This window comes from Pseudopodoces humilis, chromosome 23 (genome assembly GCF_049639895.1).
Source record: "Pseudopodoces humilis isolate 2021_Gansu_Grassland_sample_001 chromosome 23, ASM4963989v1, whole genome shotgun sequence".
In the NCBI taxonomy this organism is placed as follows: Eukaryota; Metazoa; Chordata; class Aves; order Passeriformes; family Paridae; genus Pseudopodoces; species Pseudopodoces humilis.
The window spans coordinates 9,276,476-9,300,153 of NC_142222.1; the positions used below are offsets into that span (position 1 = coordinate 9,276,476).

At 51.6% G+C, this 23,678-nt stretch overlaps 1 protein-coding gene across 3 annotated transcripts in view; it reads right to left on the reverse strand.

The window, feature by feature from the left end:
- Positions 1 to 23,678, reverse strand: part of CALN1 (calneuron 1) — an 83,413-nt gene that overhangs the window by 18,571 nt on the left and 41,164 nt on the right. For all 3 annotated transcript variants that reach the window (XM_005525886.2, XM_088066245.1, XM_088066244.1), the window contains 2 exons: positions 14,420 to 14,563; positions 5,831 to 5,943 (listed from right to left, as the gene is read on the reverse strand). In XM_005525886.2, coding sequence (XP_005525943.1) covers positions 5,831 to 5,943; positions 14,420 to 14,563 — 257 coding nt within the window. The remainder of the gene's footprint in view (positions 1 to 5,830; positions 5,944 to 14,419; positions 14,564 to 23,678) is intronic.

A 23,678-nucleotide genomic window follows, 5' to 3' on the forward strand; every position in this document is an offset into this window, starting at 1 on the left:
GCTCAGCAGTTGCAGCAGGGAAGGAGGCGGTCAGCAGATCCCTCTCCTGACAGCTGAGTTCATTCCTCAGGCAGCAGCTGCCCCTGGGATTCTGTTCTGTGCTGGGTGTCTGGCAGTGCTGCTGGAGGGATTCACTCCCTGAGCAGCCTTTGGGCACCTGCCAGGTGTCCCTGGGGGGCTCTGCCTGCACAGCTGGGACCCTGTCACCTCTGCAACCTCTCCATCCCCACAGACTGAAATCTGATTTTCTGGGAAATATTTCCATCTTAGGTACCTTCCCCTGCTCTAAAGAGAACAGAGACTTATGAATCACTGGGTTCATCACGTTGAAAGAATGTGACTTTTTATTGTCAGTGATATTTGAAGTATTTAAAGTTTGAACATGTCTTGTTCATGCTAAAAGGGAATGGGGCTTCATCATCCCCCACCCACGGTGACCTGCACACTGAGAGGGAATATTGCTGCCTCCTCAAAGTCACTGCTCTTGTCATTGTGCCCCAAAGATTCTCCAGTTTGGTAAAACTGCCTAAAAGCAATTGGCTAAAAGCACCCTGACACTGCCCACCCTCGTACTGTGCAACTGGGGAGGGTTTTCAATCAATGTCTAAATCAAAGCTGCATTTACTGTTCTGATCCAGCAATTCAGGAGCTCCTGAAATCCCATTCCACATCTCCAGAACCCAGGCTCTCCTCTTCAGATTGCCATTTCAGTGCTAGTTTCAAATGGATGCATCTATTTATTTATTTTTCTGTTCTTCCCTGTTTCCTGTATCTCCTTCCTGCACTTTATTTTGGCTTTAGGTTGGACTTGATCTCAAAGGTCTTTCCCAACCTTAATGATTTTCTAATTATGAACAAGAAATGTTTCCATCCCTGCAGTGAGCTGAGACTTTGACCTCTGCTGCATTTCAGATGCAACACCAGCGATCAAAACCCTCATAATCAGGGATTTTATTTATTCCCAGCTACAGAAAAACCTTCTGAATGGAATTCCAGATCTCATTTTCTCTGCAATTCATTATTTGGGACGTGGTGGCTGCACCTGCTTGGGGTTTGTGTTTAAAGAGAGGGGCAGGTTGTTTGAAATGAGCTCTCTGCATTTCCAGTGTGGCCACAGTGAGAGCTGCTGATCCTCCAGAGCTGTGTCCTGCTTCCTAGAGGCAGGGAATCGTGGATAACAGTCACAGAATCATGGAATTTGGACATCTCAGTGAAGCTGGGCTGCCCCTGGATCCCTGGCAGTGCCCAAGGCCAGGCTGGACAGGGCTGGGAGCACCTGGGATAGAGGAAGAGGATGGAACAAGGTGGGCTTTAATGCCCCAAAGCATTCCCTGATCTGGGATCTCCTCCTGCCCCCTCTTTCAGAGAAGGAATGAAGATAAGGAAACCTCCAGGACTGAGCTGATGAAGCTGCACCAGTGTCTGGTCCATCATCAGCACCGCTGTGTCACCAGGAGTGACAAGCACGAGGTGCAGGGCCATGATGGGGACAGGGGACAGCCAGGATGGGACTGTCCCCACCCCCTGTGTGCCCAGAGGAGCCCTGGCCATGACAGGGAGGGGACAGAGGGTGAGGGGACACTCACAGGGACAGGGGACACACACAGGGACAGGGGACACACACAGGGACAGGGGACACACACACAGGGACAGGGGACACTCACAGGGACAGGGGACACACACAGGGACAGGGGACACACACAGGCTGAGGGGACACTGCAGCCCCCCCCAGGTGTGACCCAGAGCCACAGAAAGGCTCCGAGGCACAATTTAATTGTGCAGGTGTTAAATGAACTGACGGCTTTAATTGCAGGAGCAATTTCCACGTCTGTCCAATGGCCCAGGCCCGCAGGTTCTGAACGCAGCCAGAGGCAGGCGGGGATAATGTAAATTATCCTGGGCAGGTCTCTAAACAAGGTCTGTGGTGACCTTGGTAAGGACTGGGATGTTTCTGATGTTGTGGAAAAGACACTTCCAGGGGAAGGAAGTTCAGAGCTTTTCCAGTTTCACATTCAGAAAACAAGAATAAATATGATAAAATTATCATAATAAATATAATGTGGGGAAGTTACCACATTAATTTATTTAATAAATTTAATTTGTATCATTTATTTATATAATAAATAGTAATATTTATATAATAAATATAATTTGTGGGGAAGTTACCACATTCCCCACAAATTTCTGAGACTTAACCAACTCCCCACCACAAAAGTTATCAACTCCTGTTGCAATTAAATTTTTAGCATCATCCATATTTCTCCTGTGTGCCTGGATACCACAGAACACTTCCAGGGTGTTGCTTCCTGAGGATTCCAGGCCTTATCTTCTATAAATCCAATTATTCTTGTGTTGTTTTCCCATCTACAGTGGGGCAGGGGCAGCAGCTCCGTGCCCCTGTGGCAGGGTGAGAGCTGAAGGCAGCACTGATTATCCTCACCCGGAAAAGAGCCGGGCTGCAAGGGGAGAGAGGATTAGAATCGCTCCTGGTGAATTTTAATGGCCTTTAATCAGCCACTCCACGCTGATTACCACAAGCTCAGGAGCCTGTTTCCTCCGCGTGTGCATGGCTGGGGTGGATTCGGTGTTTAACTGCCCTAATTTAATTCCTGCTCAGCAATCAGCGCTCAGCTGGCTCCAGAGCCATCCAGGTGGGGAGAGGAGAGGATTCCTCAGGGCTGGGGGCTCTTCCATTCCTCTGTCTGCTCCTTCTCCCTTTGCTCCTGCCCTGCCCTGTCCTGGCAGAGCCCTGCTGGCCCCTGCCTGTGGGAAAGGAACAAAATCCTTCCCTGGCAGGGTGGGCAGTGCCTGGCACAGCTGGGGCTGCCCCTGGATCCCTGGCAGTGCCCAAGGCCAGGCTGGACAGGGCTGGGAGCTCCTGGGACAGTGGCAGTGTCCCTGCCATGGCTGGGGTGGCACTGGAGGGGCTCTGAGGTCCCTCCAACCCAACCCATCCTGGGATTCTGTGAATAATGAACACTCTCAGAGAGGGAGGGGTGCTTGGCAAAGCAGATCCAGAGAGATCACTCTTGAGGACGTGGATCATGATCATCCTTAACCCAGGGAGATCTGGGGGAAGTTTGGAGAGAGAATAAGTCACCATTGCCAGAGAAGAAAGGCACTCAGAAAGTGCTGGAATGAGCCCCAGGATCATGGAATGGGTTGGGTGGGAAGGACCTGAAAGCCCCTCCAGTGCCACCCCTGCCGTGGCAGGGACACCTTCCCCTGTCCCAGGAGCTCCAGCCCCAGTGTCCAGCCTGGCCTTGGGCACTGCCAGGGATCCAGGGACAGCCCCAGCTGCTCTGGGCACCTGTGCCAGGGCCTCACCTCCCTATGAGTAAAGAATTCCTTCCCAATCTCCCAGCTCTTTTCCCCCCCAGCAGTCAATTTGAGAAGGTTCTTTGAAAAGCTGACACAGCAGCTCCTGAAATCCAGGAATTGAGACTTTTGCAGCAGAGCAGCTCAGCACCAGCAAAAAATTCTGCTGCAAGATGTAAAATGTCCCATGCTGTGGTTTTACAACATCCTGCACCTGCCCAGAGGGGCTGCACTGCCTGAGGAGGAGGAGGAGAGGGAGGAAGGGCTGATTCCAGAGGGGCTCCTGGATCTGTTCCCACATCAAATTGGACACAGACAATTCCTCTGCAGCAAGGCTCATTTGCCATCATCAGATTAACTCCTCTGCAGGGACAGGAGGAGAAACACACAGGAACCAACTGCAGCAGGTTTATCTCTGAACCCCATAAAGAAAAATCCCTCTCCAGGCAAAATTGTCTTTGGGAACAGCCCCAGCACAGCCGCTCACTCCCTGCTCCCTCACTCCCTCCATGCCCTGCCCTGTGCAGCCACCACTCCCACACATTTTCCCCTTCATTTCCCTCTATTAAAGCACTAATTGATTGACCAGATCAGGAGAGCCCAGATCTGTCCCCTGGGACTCTCCTGCATTCCCAGCGATGACTGCACATGGGCTCAGGGATGGGCAGAGCTGAACCTCAGTGGCTGGGATGGGAAATCTCCTCTGTCCCATCCCAGTCCCCTCCCTCTGCTCTCCCATGTTCCCAGCCAGCTCTGATCCCCCTCCTCTCACTCAATTCCCCCCAGCCAGCCCCAAATGCAGCCCCCACTGCCGGGTCAGTCCCTGCTCCACCTTCCAGGGAGCAAAGTGTCCCTGGGTGCCTGGGGGTGCAGCTCAGCGGTCCCTGCTGTCCCTCCTCTCACAGGGAAAGAGCTGTCAGTTGTGCTCTGACCCCAGAGGAAAGGCAGCCAGAGCTCTTCAAGGGCACAAATCCGGGCAAGTGCAGAGTAAAGAGGGGGTGAAGCCCACAGCTGCTGTTTTCCAAGGCCATGGAGCGCCTGTGGAATTCAGTCAGAGCTGCCTGAAGGAGCCCCGGGGGCTGTCCCTGCCCAGCCAGGGCTCCCACCCGGAGCCTCTGCCCCCTTTTCCCTGTCCCACCATGGCCCAGGAGGCACCAGGGCCATGTTCCTGTGGAAGCTGATCCCAGGAACCCTGCTGCTCTAAATCCAGGCACAATCCCATCTCCCAGCCTCATCCCAGGCATTTGGGGTGGGGGCACTAAAAGCAGTGGGTTAAACTGAGTGGAATTTTCAGGAAGGCTCCAGACTTCTCTGCTCCCCATCCAAGAGCTCAGCTCACAAACTTGATTTTCTCACCAGGATTTTTGCTTCTTGAGCAGCTCCTGAGGGGCTGGAATTCTGGAAGGCACCAATGGCTCAGTGGGATGGGATGGGGCTCCCAAGGATTAGTGGAGGCAATAAAACATCCCTGGCTCCCAGTCCTGCCCCTCCTGGTGCCATTTACTCCCCCCAGCTACATCACAAACCATGGGGCCTTCACCAGCACCAAACTCCTGCTTTGACAACCAAATCCTGGGATCCACAGCAGAATTTTCAGGGTTATTCCTGTCCCTTGCCAGGAGGCCAGGAACAAGTTTTTAAAAGCCTTTTAAAATACTCTTCCAAAGCTCCACCCAATTCAGTCTGGATGGGGCTGGAGGGTTGTAAAAGAAGGCAGAAATTCTCATTTCCAGGTTTGGCTCTTTTGCTTCATTAAACCTGGGAACAGCCAAAGTTTCTTAGCAGGCAAAGGCTGTGGGATGGTCAGTGAAAGGAGCTGCAATCCCACAGGAAGCCACACATTTGATCCATTGGCAGCAAACATGCAGCTCTGTGTTTCTGGGGATTTTTGATCCTGCCATAACAGCCTGGACTGTTTTTTCTGGAAGCTCCAAAGCTGTTTAAAGTCTCACTGCAGGGCAGGCAAAAAGCAGCTCCCAGTGCTGGATGTGTCTCCTCCCAGTGCCTGGGACCAGCAGGACCAAACCCCACCAGGGCAGCACCTGGGGCAAACCTTCCTCTGGCACAGCACAGGTTCATCCTGAGCTCATCCCTGGATTCAGCAGAAATGCCAGTGGGAGCTGCCCTGCCCAGCACATTCCCTGTGTGCAGAGCAGCCCTGCCACAGCCACGGGACCCTGAGCAGGGCACACTTCTGGGAGCAGCTTCAAGGTTCCCAACTCAAAAGATTCCTGGAGAAAAGTGCTTTTCTCTGCCAAAAGTGAATTCCAGACTCCCAAAGGTGTTGCAGGAGTCTCGGGGTGCTTTGCTGTGTCCAGCTGCATTCATCCACAGGAGCACAGGACACAATTCCCTCCAGCAGCGTGGGGTGTTCTTACACAGCCCCCAGCATGATGGACCTCAGCACCCTTTCCACAATCATTCCCACTCAGGAAAACATCCTGTGCTCCTCAACAAACCCACTCTGGAAGCTGCTGAGGCTGGAGTTGCAGTTAAAGCAATGCTCACTTACCTGCCAGAATATGCTGTCTATTGTGTTCCCCAGGAAGCCGTCCCTGCCCTCTGATGACACCAGCTTAGGTCCCAGAATCGTCATAAATTCATCAAAATCCACCTGGCCATCCCCTGGAATGAGAGGAAAAGATCAGACTCAGAAATCAGAGAGAAGGTTGGGTTTGAAGGAACTTTTAGAGGCTCTATAGAACAGCACCCTGATGTGAACAGGGACACCTTCCCCTGTCCCAGGCTGCTCTGAGCCCCCTCCAGCCTGGCCTTGGGCACTGCCAGGGATCCAGGGGCCTGCCCACCCTCATTATTATCAATTAATTACCCCTGAGAGCCCAACGTGCCCCTCTGGAGCTGCTGCACACCAGGGACCCCCCACACCCTGGGAAATCTCCACAGCAACTTCCCGGTGCCCACAGACCCCAATCCTTTGCTGTGCCAGGGAATGGCCCCTGTTGTGTCCCAGCTGCCCCCAAGAAAGGATCAGGCCACTGAAAATCACACACTGAGGGAAACACACACTGAGGGAATCACACACTGAGGGAATCACACACACTGAGGGAATCACACACACTGAGGGAATCACACACACTGAGGGAATCACACTGAGGGAAACACACACACTGAGGGAATCACACTGAGGGAAACACACACACTGAGGGAAACACACTGAGGGAAACACACACACTGAGGGAAACACACACACTGAGGGAATCACACACACTGAGGGAATCACACACACTGAGGGAAACACACACACTGAGGGAATCACACACACTGAGGGAATCACACACACTGAGGGAATCACACACACTGAGGGAAACACACACACTGAGGGAATCACACACACTGAGGGAATCACACACTGAGGGAATCACACACACTGAGGGAATCACACACACTGAGGGAATCACACACACTGAGGGAATCACACACACTGAGGGAAACACACACACTGAGGGAAACACACACTGAGGGAATCACACACTGAGGGAATCACACACACTGAGGGAATCACACACACTGAGGGAATCACACACACTGAGGGAATCACACACACTGAGGGAATCACACACTGAGGGAATCACACTGAGGGAATCACACACACTGAGGGAATCACACACACTGAGGGAATCACACACTGAGAGAAACACACACACTGAGGGAATCACACACACTGAGGGAAACACACACACTGAGGGAAACACACACTGAGGGAAACACACACACTGAGGGAAACACACACTGAGGGAATCACACACACTGAGGGAAACACACACACTGAGGGAAACACACACACTGAGGGAAACACACACACTGAGGGAATCACACACACTGAGGGAATCACACACACTGAGGGAAACACACACTGAGGGAAACACACACACTGAGGGAATCACACACTGAGGGAAACACACACACTGAGGGAATCACACACTGAGGGAATCACACACACTGAGGGAATCACACACACTGAGGGAAACACACACACTGAGGGAATCACACACACTGAGGGAATCACACTGAGGGAATCACACACACTGAGGGAATCACACACACTGAGGGAAACACACACTGAGGGAAACACACACACTGAGGGAATCACACACACTGAGGGAAACACACACACTGAGGGAATCACACACACTGAGGGAATCACACACTGAGGGAATCACACTGAGGGAATCACACACACTGAGGGAATCACACACACTGAGAGAAACACACACACTGAGGGAATCACACACACTGAGGGAATCACACTGAGGGAAACACACACACTGAGGGGAAACACACACACTGAGGGAATCACACACTGAGAGAAACACACACACTGAGGGAATCACACACTGAGGGAAACACACACACTGAGGGAAACACACACTGAGGGAAACACACACTGAGGGAATCACACACACTGAGGGAATCATACTGAGGGAATCACACACACTGAGGGAATCACACTGAGGGAATCACACACACTGAGGGAAACACACACTGAGGGAATCACACTGAGGGAATCACACACACTGAGGGAATCACACACACTGAGGGAAACACACTGAGGGAATCACACACACTGAGGGAGACACACACACTGAGGGAAACACACTGAGGGAATCACACACACTGAGGGAGACACACACACTGAGGGAAACACACTGAGGGAATCACACACTGAGAGAAACACACACACTGAGGGAAACACACACACTGAGGGAATCACACACTGAGGGGAAACACACACTGAGGGAATCACACACACTGAGGGAAACACACACACTGAGGGAATCACACACTGAGGGAATCACACACACTGAGGGAATCACACACTGAGGGAAACACACACACTGAGGGAAACACACACACTGAGGGAATCACACACACTGAGGGAAACACACACACTGAGGGAATCACACACACTGAGGGAATCACACACTGAGGGAAACACACACACTGAGGGAAACACACACTGAGGGAATCACACACTGAGGGAATCACACACACTGAGGGAATCACACACTGAGGGAAACACACACTGAGGGAATCACACACACTGAGGGAATCACACACACTGAGGGAATCACACACACTGAGGGAATCACACACTGAGGGAATCACACACACTGAGGGAATCACACACACTGAGGGAAACAGCTCATTCCCCAGGGCCAGGGAGCCCTGAGGCGCTCCCCGCACAAACGTGGGGAGATCAGCGCAGCCCGAGCAGTCCCGGGCCGAATTTCCATCTCCGGGCAGCAGATCTGGGATTTCTGGGAGGGAATAACCTGGGCTGAGGCTCTGAAAGGCAGGGATCTGCAGGGATCTGCAGGGATCCTGTAAAAGCCGCTGCTCCGGGGCTCTGCTCATGTCTGGGACAGCTCGCTGGGGTAAGGGCTGGGACCCGCACCACTTGGAGAGCCATTCATTAAATTCCTGAATATTTATGGGCTCTGGAAAGCTCCTGCTGCCGTCTGGATCGGGAGGATCGGGAGGATCGGGAGGATCGGGAGGATCGGGAAGGTGATGTCAGGTGCCAGCGGCTCCGGGGGATGCTCACCGCCAATCCCAATCCGTGGGATACACACCGGGATGCTTCAGGATGCTGATTTATTCAAATCAGCCAGATTAGCAAGAAAACAATTTGCATTTTAAAGAGACGCTGGTGCCTGCCCCCTTTGGCCTGTGTGACCCCGAGTTCTTCACTTCGGGTCCTTCCCGATGTCGCTCTGCCCTCGGGGCCGGGCAGGGCTCGGTCCCCAGGTGAGGGAAGGTGCCAGGACTGCGGGATCTGACTTTGTACCGCACTCGGGCAGCCCGCTGCTCGTGACTTCCTGCCAGGGATCATCACTAACCTCACACGCTTTAATTAGCAGCTTAATGAGAGCATTTTCCACAACCTCCGAAGAAAGATGCCATTGAAAAATGCATTATCCCCTTATTGACTGCTTTTTCAATTAAAACTCTTAACTAGCAAGGCAGCTAGACCCCACTTTTGCCTGGTAGAAATATCCCTTTAACATTCCCGTGAAGCTGCAGAAAACAAACCTTCCCTGCCATCAGCACCTCGGGAGACTGCAGCATCATTCCATCAACACACAGAAATCACGGCTTTGTCTGAACATTCCTTTTGACAGCCACGGGAGAAATGTTATAAAAACCAACACCCAAACCTGCACGGGGCTGCTCTGCACAGCCAGGGCATCACCAAAGGCCAGTTTTCACATCCCATCCCAGGAGCAGAGTGTGGAGTTTGGGTTTGGCACAGACAGGAGCCACCCTGCTCCTCCCCACGGGCACAGAGCGCTGGGGGATCTGCTCAGGATCCAGCCCTGCAGCCAAATCCAACCCCTCCATCCCCAAATACAGACTTGCTGCTCTCCACAAGGCCCTCGGGACTCCAAGTCATGTGTGGATTATCCACAAATTATCTCCGAGCTGGTTTAAGGATTTCAGAGCTCTTTCCCAGCTTAAAGATTCCATAATTCCAAGGCACTCACACATTCCCAGAACTTATTTACAAACTGGGAGGGCAGGGAAACCTGGGGGCATGGTGGGGTGGGATGTGCTGGGACAGGGGACCCTTGGGAATGGTGCTGAGGGGTCTGTTGGGACAGGGAAACCTTGGGAATGGTGCTGAGGGGTCTGTTGGGACAGGGAAACCTTGGGAATGGTGCTGAGGGGTCTGTTGGGACAGGGAAACCTTGGGAATGGTGCTGAGGGGTCTGTTGGGACAGGGAAACCTTGGGAATGGTGCTGAGGGGTCTGTTGGGACAGGGAAACCTTGGGAATGGTGCTGAGGGGTCTGTTGGGACAGGGCAGCCTGGCAGGTGGCACAGGGGGTGAGGACACAGGGGCTTCAGGCAGGATCCCACCCCTGAGCTGCTCTCACCAGCCAAGGGATGGGTCACTGCCTGTGTGGGTGATCTCAGCAGAGCACCAGAGCTGAGCTCAAGCGCTGGTTTAAACCCACCTAAAGCACTCCTTGATCTCCTCCCGGCCGTGTCCTCCCCCGTGAAGCTCCGTGTTAATCCTGGCATTAATGTCACCGAGTCACCCGGGGGCACCAACGCTGTGCCTGAGCCTCATGACTCAAACAATGACTCAGAACCTTTCGGCCACCCCAGCAGAGCCCAAACACATCAGCTCATCATGCCCAGGCTGGCTGAGAGGAGCCTCCAGCACCCACAGAGGTTTGCTGCCGGCAGGACTCTGAGTCCTGGCAGAAAGCTGGGAATTGTGACAACCAGAAGGAATGGCAGTGATGGGAGCCTGGCTCGTTGTGCTGGAGCCTGATCAGCATTCGCTCTCCTCCTGCCTGACCTCCAGCGAGCCCGAGGTGAGATATTTAAAGTTAATGAGCTGGGTTTGCAGCTCGGGGCACACAGCTCCTGTTTATTTTTATTCTCCAGCAGCTCCCTGCAGTGCCAGTGCCGTGCCCAGGCTGGCACAGGTGTGCCCTGGGATGGGGCAGGGGATGAGCAGGGAGCAGCTCCAGCCACGGCAGATTTCCCAGACGAGGCTTTTGGTTCCACACATTTGGAGGTCAGAGCCTCCTCAGCCCTCTGACCCCTTGCCCAGCACAAGGCAGAGAATTTTCCCTAATTACAGCCTCAGTCCAGAACCACAATGGGAACAGGGCAGGTCTGGCACCAAACTTTGGCCTTGGAAAACAGTTTTAATTATAGCTGGCTCCAGTGACTTCTGAGAGAGGAAAAACCACCCCAGCACGGGAAGGACGTGGATCTGTGGGAAAGAGTCCAGAGGAGACCACGGAGCTGCTCCAGGGCTGGAGCCAGGCTGGCAGAGCTGGGGGGGCTCACCTGGACAGGAGAAGCTCCAGGGAGAGCTCAGAGCCCCTGCCAGGGCCTGAAGGGGCTCCAGGAGAGCTGGAGAGGGACTGGGGACAAGGGATGGAGGGACAGGACACAGGGAATGGCTCCCAGTGCCAGAGGGCAGCGATGGATGGGATCTTGGGCAGGAATTGTTCCTGGCAGGGTGGGCAGGGGCTGGGATGGAATTGCCAGAGCAGCTGGGGCTGTCCCTGGATCCCTGGCAGTGCCCAAGGCCAGGCTGGACATTGGAAGCTCCTGGGACAGTGGAAGGTGTCCCTGCCATGGAATGAGAAGAGCTCTAAGATCCCTTCCCACCCAAACCACTCTGGGATTCCATGGAAAGCTTCACTGGATCTGAGGAAAGGATCAAACATCTCCACTGGAGCCCCTCTGTCTCTTAAGTGCCTCCACTCCTGCAGATTTCAGAGCAGTTGTGTGGATCTGGCTGCTCTGGCTCCATGACAACCACACAGAACAGATCCATGGATTGTAGGACACATCCCTGGAAGAGGGGATTTCTGTGGGGCTGGCAGGCTCCAGCAGAGCCCAGAAGGGTGGAGCAGGGGGGGTTTGTCCATCCAGGAGCTGCAGAGTTCCTCCCTCTGGTACACCTTGGCTTGTCCTGCAGGGGCAGGGAACAGCTCCTCGGGAACAGCTTGCTTCCCATTAAAAATAAATCTGTGAACTGCCAGAGTCTGAGCAGGAGACAGACTGAGGAGGACAGGGAATCTGCTGGGACCTGTCCCTGCTCCAGCACGAGCACTCAAACAAGGAGGAGAAGTCCAAGGAAAACAGGGAGTGAAATAAATGTCCATCAGACACCTGCCAGCTCCAGCCGGGCCCCAGGGAGCTGCAGGAGGCCAAGGAGCCAGCCCTGGCACCACATGTCCCCAGGGATGTGCCAGCGGATGAGCTCCCTGTGCCCCCAGCCCTCTCTGAAATCCCCTCCCTCCCTGGGGATCTCTGCAGCTCCGTGAGCAGCTGATCCCTCTGTCCCACGGATCAAGAGCAGCAGGATCACCCCCAGACTCCTGGGACTGCCATCCTCTGCCCCCTGCCCTGGGAAGGGTCTGACACCCTGGGGAGCAGCAGCAGCTCATGAAACAGGGCTCTGGGGAGCCAGAACAACCCCAGGGCACCACACTTCAGGAAGAAATAAAACACAGCAAGGATCCAAACAGAGCACAGGGCACGAGGTGCAGCTCAGCCCAGGGGCTCCAGAGCGGGGACTGCACTTCAGAGCTTCCTTTTGTGCTGTCCCTTCAGCAGGGCTGCACGTCAGCAGAGGCAGGGTTGGAAGGCATTTGGTATCATTTGATATAATTTGGCATAATTTGATGAACTCCTGAGCTGCAGATCTGACAGGCTGCAGGAGCAGCTGTAATTACTCCTCACTTCTGCAGTGAGAACACAGAATGGGATAAAATGTGATAATCCTCATTGTCCAAATGAGAGCAGACATGGAGACAGTGGCCCCTGTAAATCCAGACAAGTCTCATCAAATCCAGCCCACTGCCCAAAATTCCCAGCTCAGCAACACATTTTAAAGGACAGCCAGGCTGGAATGTGGCTGGATCATTTCTCACACTGAAAAAATCACTTTAAGATCAAAGGACAAACCCAAACTCCATCCTAACCCATCTGTCCCATCCCTGTAAGTGCCTGAGGCCAGGCTGGACGGGGCTTGGAGCAGCCTGGGGTAGTGGAAGGTGCCTGTGCCGCTCCTGGCTCGGTGGCAGGAGGTGACAGCCAGGTGTGAAATGCTCCTGTCAGGTCACTTCAGATGCTCCTCTGAGATCCCCATGTCCAGCCTGGCAATCCTGCTCCCTTCATCCCCATCCCTGCAGAAAACAGGGAACACCAGCCCAGCCCAGCCCAGCCCAGCCCAGCCCAGCCCAGCCCAGCCCAGCCCAGCCCAGCCCAGCCCAGCCCAGGTTCCTTCCAGCCCTCAGTGAAATCGGCCGTGGCAGACTCAGGCCCTCTGCCACGCTGGAATTTGCTGATGAAAACTGGATCTTGGGGCTGCTCAGGCTGGCTCAGGTTAAACCCCAAGCCCTGCCAATTTTCTTACCTCATTTTCAGGCCCTGGCAGCAGTTTTGATGGGAAGGAAGGAATGGATGTCTGGCTGCTCCACCTGCCAGCACATCATAACTCACAGCACGGGCCAGAGATGTGCACAGGATTTCACCTCCCCCCGTGGCTCTCCTGACCACTGGAGACTCCTCCCTGAGCGTGACCTTTCATCCATCCAGGCTTCCAACCCATCGAATGCCAAGCAAAGACCTGGAAAAACTCAGCAACCCCCCCCAGGAATACATGGGAAGGTGGTCAGGCTGTTCCTGGGAGCCCTGGGCACAAGCAGCATTCCTGCCCTGCTCCTGAAGGATGCCCTTTCCCACTGGGAGAGGAAGGAGGAGGCTTTTGCTGGTTCTCACTCCACAGTTCAAGTTAAATCCCAGGAAAAGGTGAAGAATCCATTGGAGAAAAAGTAGCCATAGTAATATAAATTCAAGCTGTACTGCACTAATTCAATTTGCAGGCAAGGGAAATCTTTCACAGAACATTCCCCTCTTTGCTCAGTGCCTCAGGAATTTCCCATTCCCTGACTTTTTTAAATCCACGTCCCACTTGGCCCTTCCCCTGGCACAGCCTCCCCCAGACCCCTGCTCCAACACTGCACCAGTACAACCAGTTTGGAGCTGGAGGATCAGCTGCCATCCCTGCAGGAAGCACACAGAGCTCCCTGGAAAGCCTCAGCAGGAATTTAGCACCTCCAGGTTCCAGGTTTAACTCCCCAGCTCAGCTCCCTCCACAGCAGAGTCTGCACAGAACGGAGCCAAAGGCTGCCAGAGTCAGGGAAGGACTGGAGACAAATCTGAACTGGGAGCCAAGTCCCAGCACTCTTTTTCCAGCAAAGCTCAGAATTTCGGGAAAAGACCCCAGGAGTTGGCAGCACACTAAGCCTGGCTTTGCCAGCCCTGAGCCCGAGTCCCTCTCTGCCAGGAAAGGCCAGCCCAGCAGGGCAAGGGGCAAACAACAAATTTTGCACAAAACCCTCTTTGAAGCGATGCATTCCTTTTTCCCCCTTACCCACAGCAGCTTCACCTCTCACCCTGCCCTTTCCTTTTGGGTGGGGAAAGCAGAGCTCCCCAGCTCCCTCTCCGACCAGGAATTGTTGGATCCGGATCCAAGGGCTGCCAAGAGCCGGGAAAGCCGCCGGGAACGCCCCAGGAGGGAGCAGACCCGGCTGAGGACTCACCATCCATGTCCAGGCGCTGCATGATGATGGCCAGCTCCACCTCGCTGGGCATGTAGCCCAGGGAGCGCATGGCCATGCCCAGCTCCTGCTTGGAGATGAAGCCATTCCCGTCCCGGTCCAGCACTCGGAAAGCCTCTCGGATCTCTGTGGAGGCAAGGGGGAAAGGAGGAGCTGTTATGGTGGATGCTGAGCACAGAAGCAGCAGCTGTTGCTTTTTCCAGCGTTAATTGTGGATATTTGATCGTCCTGGGGCAGGGGGATCAGGATATGTTCGTGCACACCCATAAACCTCCCACAGCCCCACAGCTCCTGTGCACACAGGATTTCCTGGGGTCAGGGACACAGAGGGAATTCATTCCAGGGAATATTGGGCCACATCTCCGATCTCCACGCTCTGGACTCGGGTTTGCACCAGCTGTGACTTCCCAAAGCTGAATTCCCTCTGTCTCCCTGCCAGCCATGGGAGGGAAAGGTGGGGAGGCTGCTCAAAGCTTCGGCTCGTAATTCCAGGAGCCTTTGGAGTGGGAATGAATCCCTGAATCCCATCAGACTCCACCAGCTGCAGGGAAATCTCCTTTCATCTGTGGTCCTGAGAGCTCAGTGCAGTAAATATTACACCCAAATCAATTAATGGGAAAACAAACTCGTGACAGCTGAAGGCAGAAGAATGAGGTTCATTGCAGGGAGCCAGGAGAGGATTTTAGGAAGTAAAATGTGAATCTGGAGAAGTTTCCAGGCGAGTGAGATTGATCCAAATGCCAGGGGTAAATGCCAGGGATAAAGGAGACTTGTGGAATATCCACACAGCAGCCCCAGCTGAGAGCCCTCTCCAGGCACTCCCATCCCAAAACTGCATTAACAGCACTCAGCCTTTGAGCCTTGGGCAGAGCAGAACCCCTCACATTTGGGGCTTTCTGCTCCTCTCAAAGACCTGAACTTTTGACCAAGCCTGGCACGTCCTTCCCAAATCCACCCCCACCACCAAACAGAGCCTTTTCCCCTCCCCACTCTATAAATACCACTGGTGCCAAGGTAGATGTGAGCTATTTATAGGCTGAGCACACTGTACAGGGAGCAGTGTGACCTCAGGCAGTGCCTCTTCTTTATCTCACCGTGGAACAGCTCCTCCTCATCCCCTTCTCTTCCCAGGAGTCATTCCCAGGCTCCTGCAGGTTCTGCCCATCCTGAGCACCCTCCCTGAACCCAGCCCTGCTCCCAAACCCTGCTCCAGGCTCCTGTGGGCCCCGGCTGCCCCTCACCTTCCTCTCCAGCTGTTACATTTCATTACCCAAAGCTAAAAATACAGCAGCACTTTCCCCAGATGACTTTCCCCACCAAGTCACCATGGCAACAGATGCTCCCGGCTCAGAGCTGCGAGGGGATGTGGTCCATGGAGCCAGTCTCTCCACAGACAGTGCTGGGGCTTGGGAGAAGCTTTGGGATCTTTCCCACTGCAGCATCTCCACAGGAATGCTTTACCTTGAGCCCTGTCCTTCAAGGATGACAGGGGGAACGTGTTGAGGTGCTGCTGCCCTCTCCCCCTGCCCAGCCTGGAAAATCAGGCAGGTGGATTTCCCCTCCCTGGGGAGTCAGAAATCCCAATATTCCTCTTTCCCTAAGCAGTGTCTTCATTTACTCCCAAATGTGGGCAGCTGACACAGAACTGTATTAGAGGATAAAAGGGGGAAAAGATCCCAGGAAAACTCAGAGAACTGGAAGTTCATCCTGCCCCACGGAATCACAGAGTCCTGCAGTGATTTGGGTTGGAAGGGACCAAGGCTCACCTTGTTCCACTATTCCAGGCTTCTCCATCCCCATCCAGCCCTGGCCACCCAATCAGCTGATGTTAATGGCCTCAAAGAGGCAGCAGCTACAACGTGAATGAAATTCCCAAATGATCTAAGGCTGGGAAGAACTGGAAGGGTGAAAGTCCAGCGGGGAGGAAGGAACAAATCGGGCTTTGGGAGCAGAGGGGGCTGAGGCAGCAGGAGCAGAGCCGGGTGGAAAAGGTTTCCCAGGAAAGTTTAGCCTGCCGTTTGTCCCTGGGTGTGAAGATTCCTGTTCCACAGGAGCCCAGGGCACAGCACCCCCTTCCCAGAGTTATTTGAGCATTCCAGAGCTGTGTAGGGAAAGGAGGGGGGAGATGTGTTTGCTTTTAATTCATTCCCTCTCCTCCCATTGAACAGCTGCACTTTACAGCTTCCCTATTACAGAGCACGTGTCCAATCAATCCCCCCTCCTCCGGGAGCGGGAGGGAAGAGCCAGGGAAAAGGAGGATTCTTCATTACCTTTCTGAAGGGCACAAACAGCTCTGCCAGAGCCGGCCCTGACACCTCACCCAGCAAGTGCTCAATCCCCCAAATCCATCCTCATCCTCCTCCTGCTGCTCCTGCTGCAGCCCTTCCCTCCCCGAGCCTCCCCCTGCTCCTGCCCCACCTTCCCTCTCATCCCAGCTCCCTGCTGGGGTTTATTCCCAGGGATTTCCCTGGGCAAACATCGTGATTCTGCCGTGTCTCCTGGAGGAGGAGGAATAAGGATTCCCTGGAGAATTAATTCCATCGCATCCCCTGGCCGCCCTCGGCTGCTCTGGGGTGTAAATCCCACCCGGAAAGCGCGAGCAGCGCTCAGCGCCGCAGGGATCTCGGCATTGGTGAGACAGGAGTGGGGATAACACCACCCCAAAGCTCCCCACCCATGGATCCCAGTCCTTAATGCACCTTTGGGCCCCGAGCACGCAGGGAACGATCTGAAACTGCAAACAGCTCGTCCTCGAGTGAACCGGGGAGGGAGGCTTGGAACTACTACAACTAAAAAAATGGAAATTTCCAGCCCTCCATCTGCTATTCTCACTCTTGGTTTTTTGGGTGGGTTTTTTGTTTCTTTTTTCTCCCTGCCACAAATTGCAGCGAAGTGTCAAAATAACCCCGTTTTTATCTAATGGCAACGTCCCCCCGGCGTGTTCCAACGGGGAGTGTCAAAACATTTCCCTTGGTTATTGGGATGGCAGCGAAGCCGCTCAGCACCCCCGGCTGGAGCTCTCACCGTGCCCTGGGCTGTCCCAGAGCTGCTGCAGCCTCTGCTCCTCTTCAGCATCCCCAGGGCAGGCAGGAGCAGGGCTGCTGGGATGGGGAATATCCAGGAGCATTCCAGGAGCATTCCAGGTGCTCCAGCGGCTCCGGGAGAGCAGGGGATGGCAAAGGGACAAAACCCCGTGAGCCTCCAAACCCTCCCAAACTCTCCCAACTCGGGGCTGGCTCTGCTTTGTTCCCAGAGGTGCTGTTCCATGGAACAATTCTCATCAGACTGGTGAAGCCTAAAGCAATTTGGAAAAGCTTTTCCCAAACACTAGAGTGTTTCCTTAAGGGAGCCCCAAAAAGCCCCACAGCAACACTTGAGCCCCTCTGGAAAACTGACACAGCTCCAGCAGCTTTGTCAGCAATTCCCAAGTATTTCCCTGTGCAGAGAGCAGCAAACTCATTGCAAATGGGTTTCTTTTTCCTCTGTTTACCTTTTGCAGAAAACAGGAAAAACTGTTGTACTGAACCTTGAATCCTCCAAATGTTCCAGGAGAGTGATTGAAATATTTGCATTTCTCTGCTGTTTGGTTGTTTGAATGAAGCTGCAGTTTCTGCACATCAAAGGCCCAGAAGAATAAAGCCTTCCTGAGGATAAATCCCTGTTCTCTCTCTGTGTGCTGTGTACCTGAAAGCAGTCCTTGAGAATTCCACTGGAAAAACGTGTTGGAGGCAAGCACAGACAATCCAGCTTGAAAGGGATTGCTTTCCTTGCAAGCTTTAATGGCATTTTAAATAACACTGAAGTACTCATTTCTTTTCATTTCCTACCTTTTGGAAACATCTTTTTCTTTTTTTCCCTCTTCTTTTTTTTTATTTTTGTCCTATCCTCCTTCCAGCACCTGGAACCCAGCCTGGCTCAGCCCAGTAAAGGCAGAGGTGGATTCCAGCACATCTCCCATTTCCCATTTCCCTACAGATGGATGCACTGAACACCAGCGCTGCCTTCAGAGCCTGTTTGGTGCTTGGGAAGGAGGCAGCAAAGCTGCCAGCACAGACAGGCTCTTCAGAGGGCTGGTTTAATTAACTGGTGTGATATCAAAGCTGAAGGACTCCTGACACACAATTACAGGGCATTGTCTGAGCTGGGAAAAGCCGTGTAACCCTTGCCTTTATCATCATCTCACTCCTGCTCACTCCATACCTCCAAAACACATCCCACAGTCACATTTCGGTGGCCACTTCTGTGTCTGCTGAACAAATGAATGTTTCTAAAAGTACCAGGAAATCTCAGAACCTGAGCACACAGCCAAGCACAGAGCCTGCAACTGCATTTCAGAGCTGACATTAGAAATGCAGTGAGCTGCTCTGAACTCTGCAGAAGTCCACCTTAAGCTCTGCTTTGGAGGAGATAATTTATGCTGGGCCATCCATCTCTGTCTGGGAGGCAGAGCCACACCTGAGCTGGGGACAGCCTCTCCCGGGGTGCTGAGGTGACAGAGGCAGCCACCACTTATCTGTGTGACTTCAGGTGCTGGCCCATGGAAAATCCCTGGGAAAGGATACAGGTGATGGCTGGAAATCCCCGGCCGGTGTCTGAGCCTCTTCCAGCTCATCCTCCCAGCAGATGCACTCCTGGAGGGCCTTTTCTCTGTGGGGTCCATCATCCCCTCCTCTCCTGCCCCACCCCGCAGTGAGAACCTCATCCCCAGGGACCTGGGGCCATCTCCTCCCACACCCGGCTTTCAGTCATTCCTGATTTATTCCCTTGCTCTCACACCATCCTCGTGCTGCCAGTTCCATCCCCTGCTCCAGTTCCTGCATTCCCTCTCTGCTGCATCTCATGCACAGCCCGAGACCCTGCCTGATTCCAAACACAAGGATCTTGGCATGATTCCCAAATCCCTGCCTGATTCCCAAATCCCTGCCTGATTCCCGAATCCCTGCCTGATTCCCGAATCCCTGCCTGATTCCCGAATCCCTGCCTGATTCCCGAATCCCTGCCTGATTCCCAAATCCCTGCCTGATTCCCAAATCCCTGCCTGGTTCCCAGCTGGCATCCAGAGCCTCCTGTGCCATTCCAGAGGCTCCTCCAGAGCCGAAGGCAGCAGGGGTGGTGAGGGCTGGTTAAGCCCAGGCACTCCTGCCCCTCTCCCCACAATTCCAGGTGGGAATCAGGCTGAGGATCCAGCCTGACTCCAGGTGGGAATGAGGAGCTGATTTTCAGGAGGGTGAAGCAGGGACTGTCCCCGTGGGGGTCTCTGGGCACAGGAGCTGCTCCCGGGGCACAGGTCCTGGTGCTGGAAGCACAGAGCTCCTGGCAGTGCCACAAACCCATGAATACCCCAAAGAGAAAGGGGGTGTGAGTAAAGCAGCCCCGAGCAGCACAGCCTCGTGCTGGATGCTGAGTGATTTCTACACAAAGCAAAGCAGATCAGGCTCACGTTGCTGGAAAAGGACACCAGATGCCTTTGACGTCACCTAAATTATCTCTATTTTTAAAAGTTACTCTTTCCCATTTGCTGCCAACTCAGAAAGTCCAATTTGCCAAGATAATCTATGGAGTGGGGATGAAGATTTCCAAAGTTGAGGTATCGGTCTCTTAGCAACCGTAGTACTCTTTGTATTAAACCGAGCCCAGGCGTCTCCTGGAGCCTTTTCTGCACCTAATCAGCGAATTCCCATTAAAGACACAATATTGGAGAAACGTCACCTAGGATCCAGGATACATCTAAACACATGGAGTCTGTGTTCTCTCTGCTCACAGGGATATTTATAGCAGGGAGGGATGTGGCATCTCTTATTCATGCGAGGGACTGGATAAGAAATGAGAATGCAGGGGAAAAAAAGATGCAGCCAGAGCTGATAAGAAAAACAACATAAAATCATGGGAAGAACTTCTTCCAGCTGGGTCTGGTTCAAGTGGTGGCCTTTGGCTGGTGGGAAGGGGTGAGAGAAAAGCAAAGCTCCCTCTCCTTGGCTGCTCTGCTTCCAGCCCGGCGTTTGGAGCCGTTTGACACCTCCCTTTCCCCAAGCCTACCAGAGTTCTGGAAAAAGGGCTTTTTCCTCCCACATCCACATCTGCTTCTCCCAGCCCAGCACCAAGCTCTGACTGCTGGGAAGCTTCCCCTGGGTGACACCTCCGGGTGCTGTGCAGAAAGCTGCTGGAGAAGGGGTGACACGGAGCCACCTCTCTGTGCTGTCCCTGTGGAGCTCCTGTGCTCCCTGCACAGCAATTCTGGGCTTTTCTTTCTCTTACAAATGTAACACAAACTTCAGGAAAAAAAGCCACAATTTCAGTACAGCCAGCCCAAAGAGGGTTCCTGATCTCCCTGCATCCCTGCAGGCTGGGTGAGGAATGCCCTGTCCCCCTGTGCCCAGATCAGCCTGGGCTGTCCCCACCCTCCCAGGGCCACGCTCTGCAGCTGAGGATCAGGAGGGTCTCAGCAGCACTTGGGGATTTCAGGCACCATCCCCTGCCCAGGATCCCCATGGATCCTCCCACATGGATCACAGGAATCCTGCTGGCTGCTGCTGGCCAAGATAAGGGCAAGGAGACATTTCCTGGGATTGCTCTGCCCCCAGGGGCACAGGGAAGAGAGGCCGAGTGCTTTTAGCTTGACAAGGCAGAGCAGCTTCCCCCTTCCCACCAGCTGGATTTTCAGGGTGGTTTTGCTTCCTGGCGCACGAAAAACGCTGGGGAAATGATCTGGAGCTGAGTGTGCAGCACCTGATTGAAGAGGCTCTGGGAGCAGTGGCACTCCCAGGGACACCCTGCACTGTCCCAGCAGCAGGGTCAGAACAGCCTCAACACAGATATTCAATATATCAATGTATCAATGTATCAATATGTCAATGTATCAATATATCAATGTATCAATATATCAATGTATCAATATGTCAATGTATCAATATGCCAATGTATCAATATGCCAATGTATCAATGTATCAATATATCAATGTATCAATATATCAACATATCAACATATCAATGTATCAATGTATCAATATGTTAATGTATCAATATATCAATGTATCAATGTATCAATATGTCAATGTATCAATATATCAATGTATCAATATATCAATGTATCAATGTATCAATATGTCAATGTATCAATATGTCAATGTATCAATATGTCAATGTATCAATGTATCAATATATCAATGTATCAATATATCAATATATCAATGTATCAATATATCAATGTATCAATATATCAATGTATCAATATATCAATATATCAATATATCAATGTATCAATATGTCAATGTATCAATATGTCAATGTATCAATGTATCAATATATCAATGTATCAATATATCAATATATCAATGTATCAATATATCAATGTATCAATATATCAATATATCAATATATCAATATATCAATGTATCAATATATCAATATATCAATATATCAATGTATCAATATATCAATATATCAATATATCAATGTATCAATATGTCAATGTATCAATATAGCAATATATCAATGTATCAATATGTCAATGTATCAATATGTCAATGTATCAATATGCCAATGTATCAATGTATCAATATATCAATGTATCAATATATCAACATATCAACATATCAATGTATCAATGTATCAATATGTTAATGTATCAATATATCAATGTATCAATGTATCAATATGTCAATGTATCAATATATCAATGTATCAATATATCAATATATCAATGTATCAATATGTCAATGTATCAATGTATCAATATATCAATGTATCAATATATCAATATATCAATGTATCAATATATCAATGTATCAATATATCAATGTATCAATATATCAATATATCAATATATCAATGTATCAATATGTCAATGTATCAATATGTCAATGTATCAATGTATCAATATATCAATGTATCAATATATCAATATATCAATGTATCAATATATCAATGTATCAATATATCAATATATCAATATATCAATATATCAATGTATCAATATATCAATATATCAATATATCAATGTATCAATATATTAATATATCAATATATCAATGTATCAATATGTCAATGTATCAATATGTCAATGTATCAACATATCAATGTATCAATGTATGAATGTATCAATGTATCAATGTATCAATATATCAATGTATCGATATATCAATATATCAATGTATCAATATATCAATGTATCAATATATCAATGTATCAATGTATCAATATATCAATGTATCAATATATCAATATATCAATGTATCAATATATCAATATATCAATATGTCAATGTATCAATATATCAATATGTCAATATATCAATATACCAATATATCAATATATCAATATGTCAATGTATCAATATATCAATATATCAATACATCAATATATCAATATATCAATACATCAATATATCAATATATCAATATATCAATATATCAATATATCCCCACCATATCCATGCGCTGTATGAGCACAGACACAGCACCCTGAACCTCCCGCTCTGCCTGGAACTCGAAGTGGAATTGATCCCAGCCTAAAATTCCATTGTATTTCCCGAGGCAATAACGCAGCTGGTTGATAAAACGACTCTGGAAGTATTTCTTGCAAATACGAATCAATTTAGATTAAGAGGAAATGGAATCAAGAAGCAAACCCACCTGACTGCTCTTGGTGGCTTGGCCATTAAACTCATAATTCAATTCCAAGGAATCCCAGCCCTGGTCTGGATTTCCAGCACGGAGGGAAAGAATCCAGCCCCAATCCCTTTCTCCCAGAACTGGTGCCTGCTCCTCCAGGGGTGCACAGCTGCCCTCCCTGGGAGGAGGATCCTCATCCAACACCTGAACTCCCAAGTTTGCTATGAAAACATCTCAGGAGAGGGAGGGAATTGTCTCCCCAAGGGAGCAGTTCCTAAGGCACTTCAGGGGAAATCCCAAAGTTCCTGTTATTTTCCCACTCCTCTCCATGGAAGCAGCTTCTCCCTCAAAGCAGAAACTGCAGCTGGCTCGTCCCGAGCTGGGCAGCAGCTGCTGCTTCCAGGGGCTCCCTCATCCCTCTGTGCAGGACAAAACCTGCCCATGGCCCTGGAGACACTGAAGCAGCAGCTCCAGAGCGCTCAGGAACAGCTGCTGGCAGCTCTGCAGCCAGCCAGGGCATCCCACAGCAGCCAAGGAATAACGAGGAGCAGGGAAATGCCGGCTGTGCTCCTGCCCTGGGCCGTGTCCCCGTGCCAGCTGCCTGTGGAGAGGGACAGCAGCCCAGCCTGGGC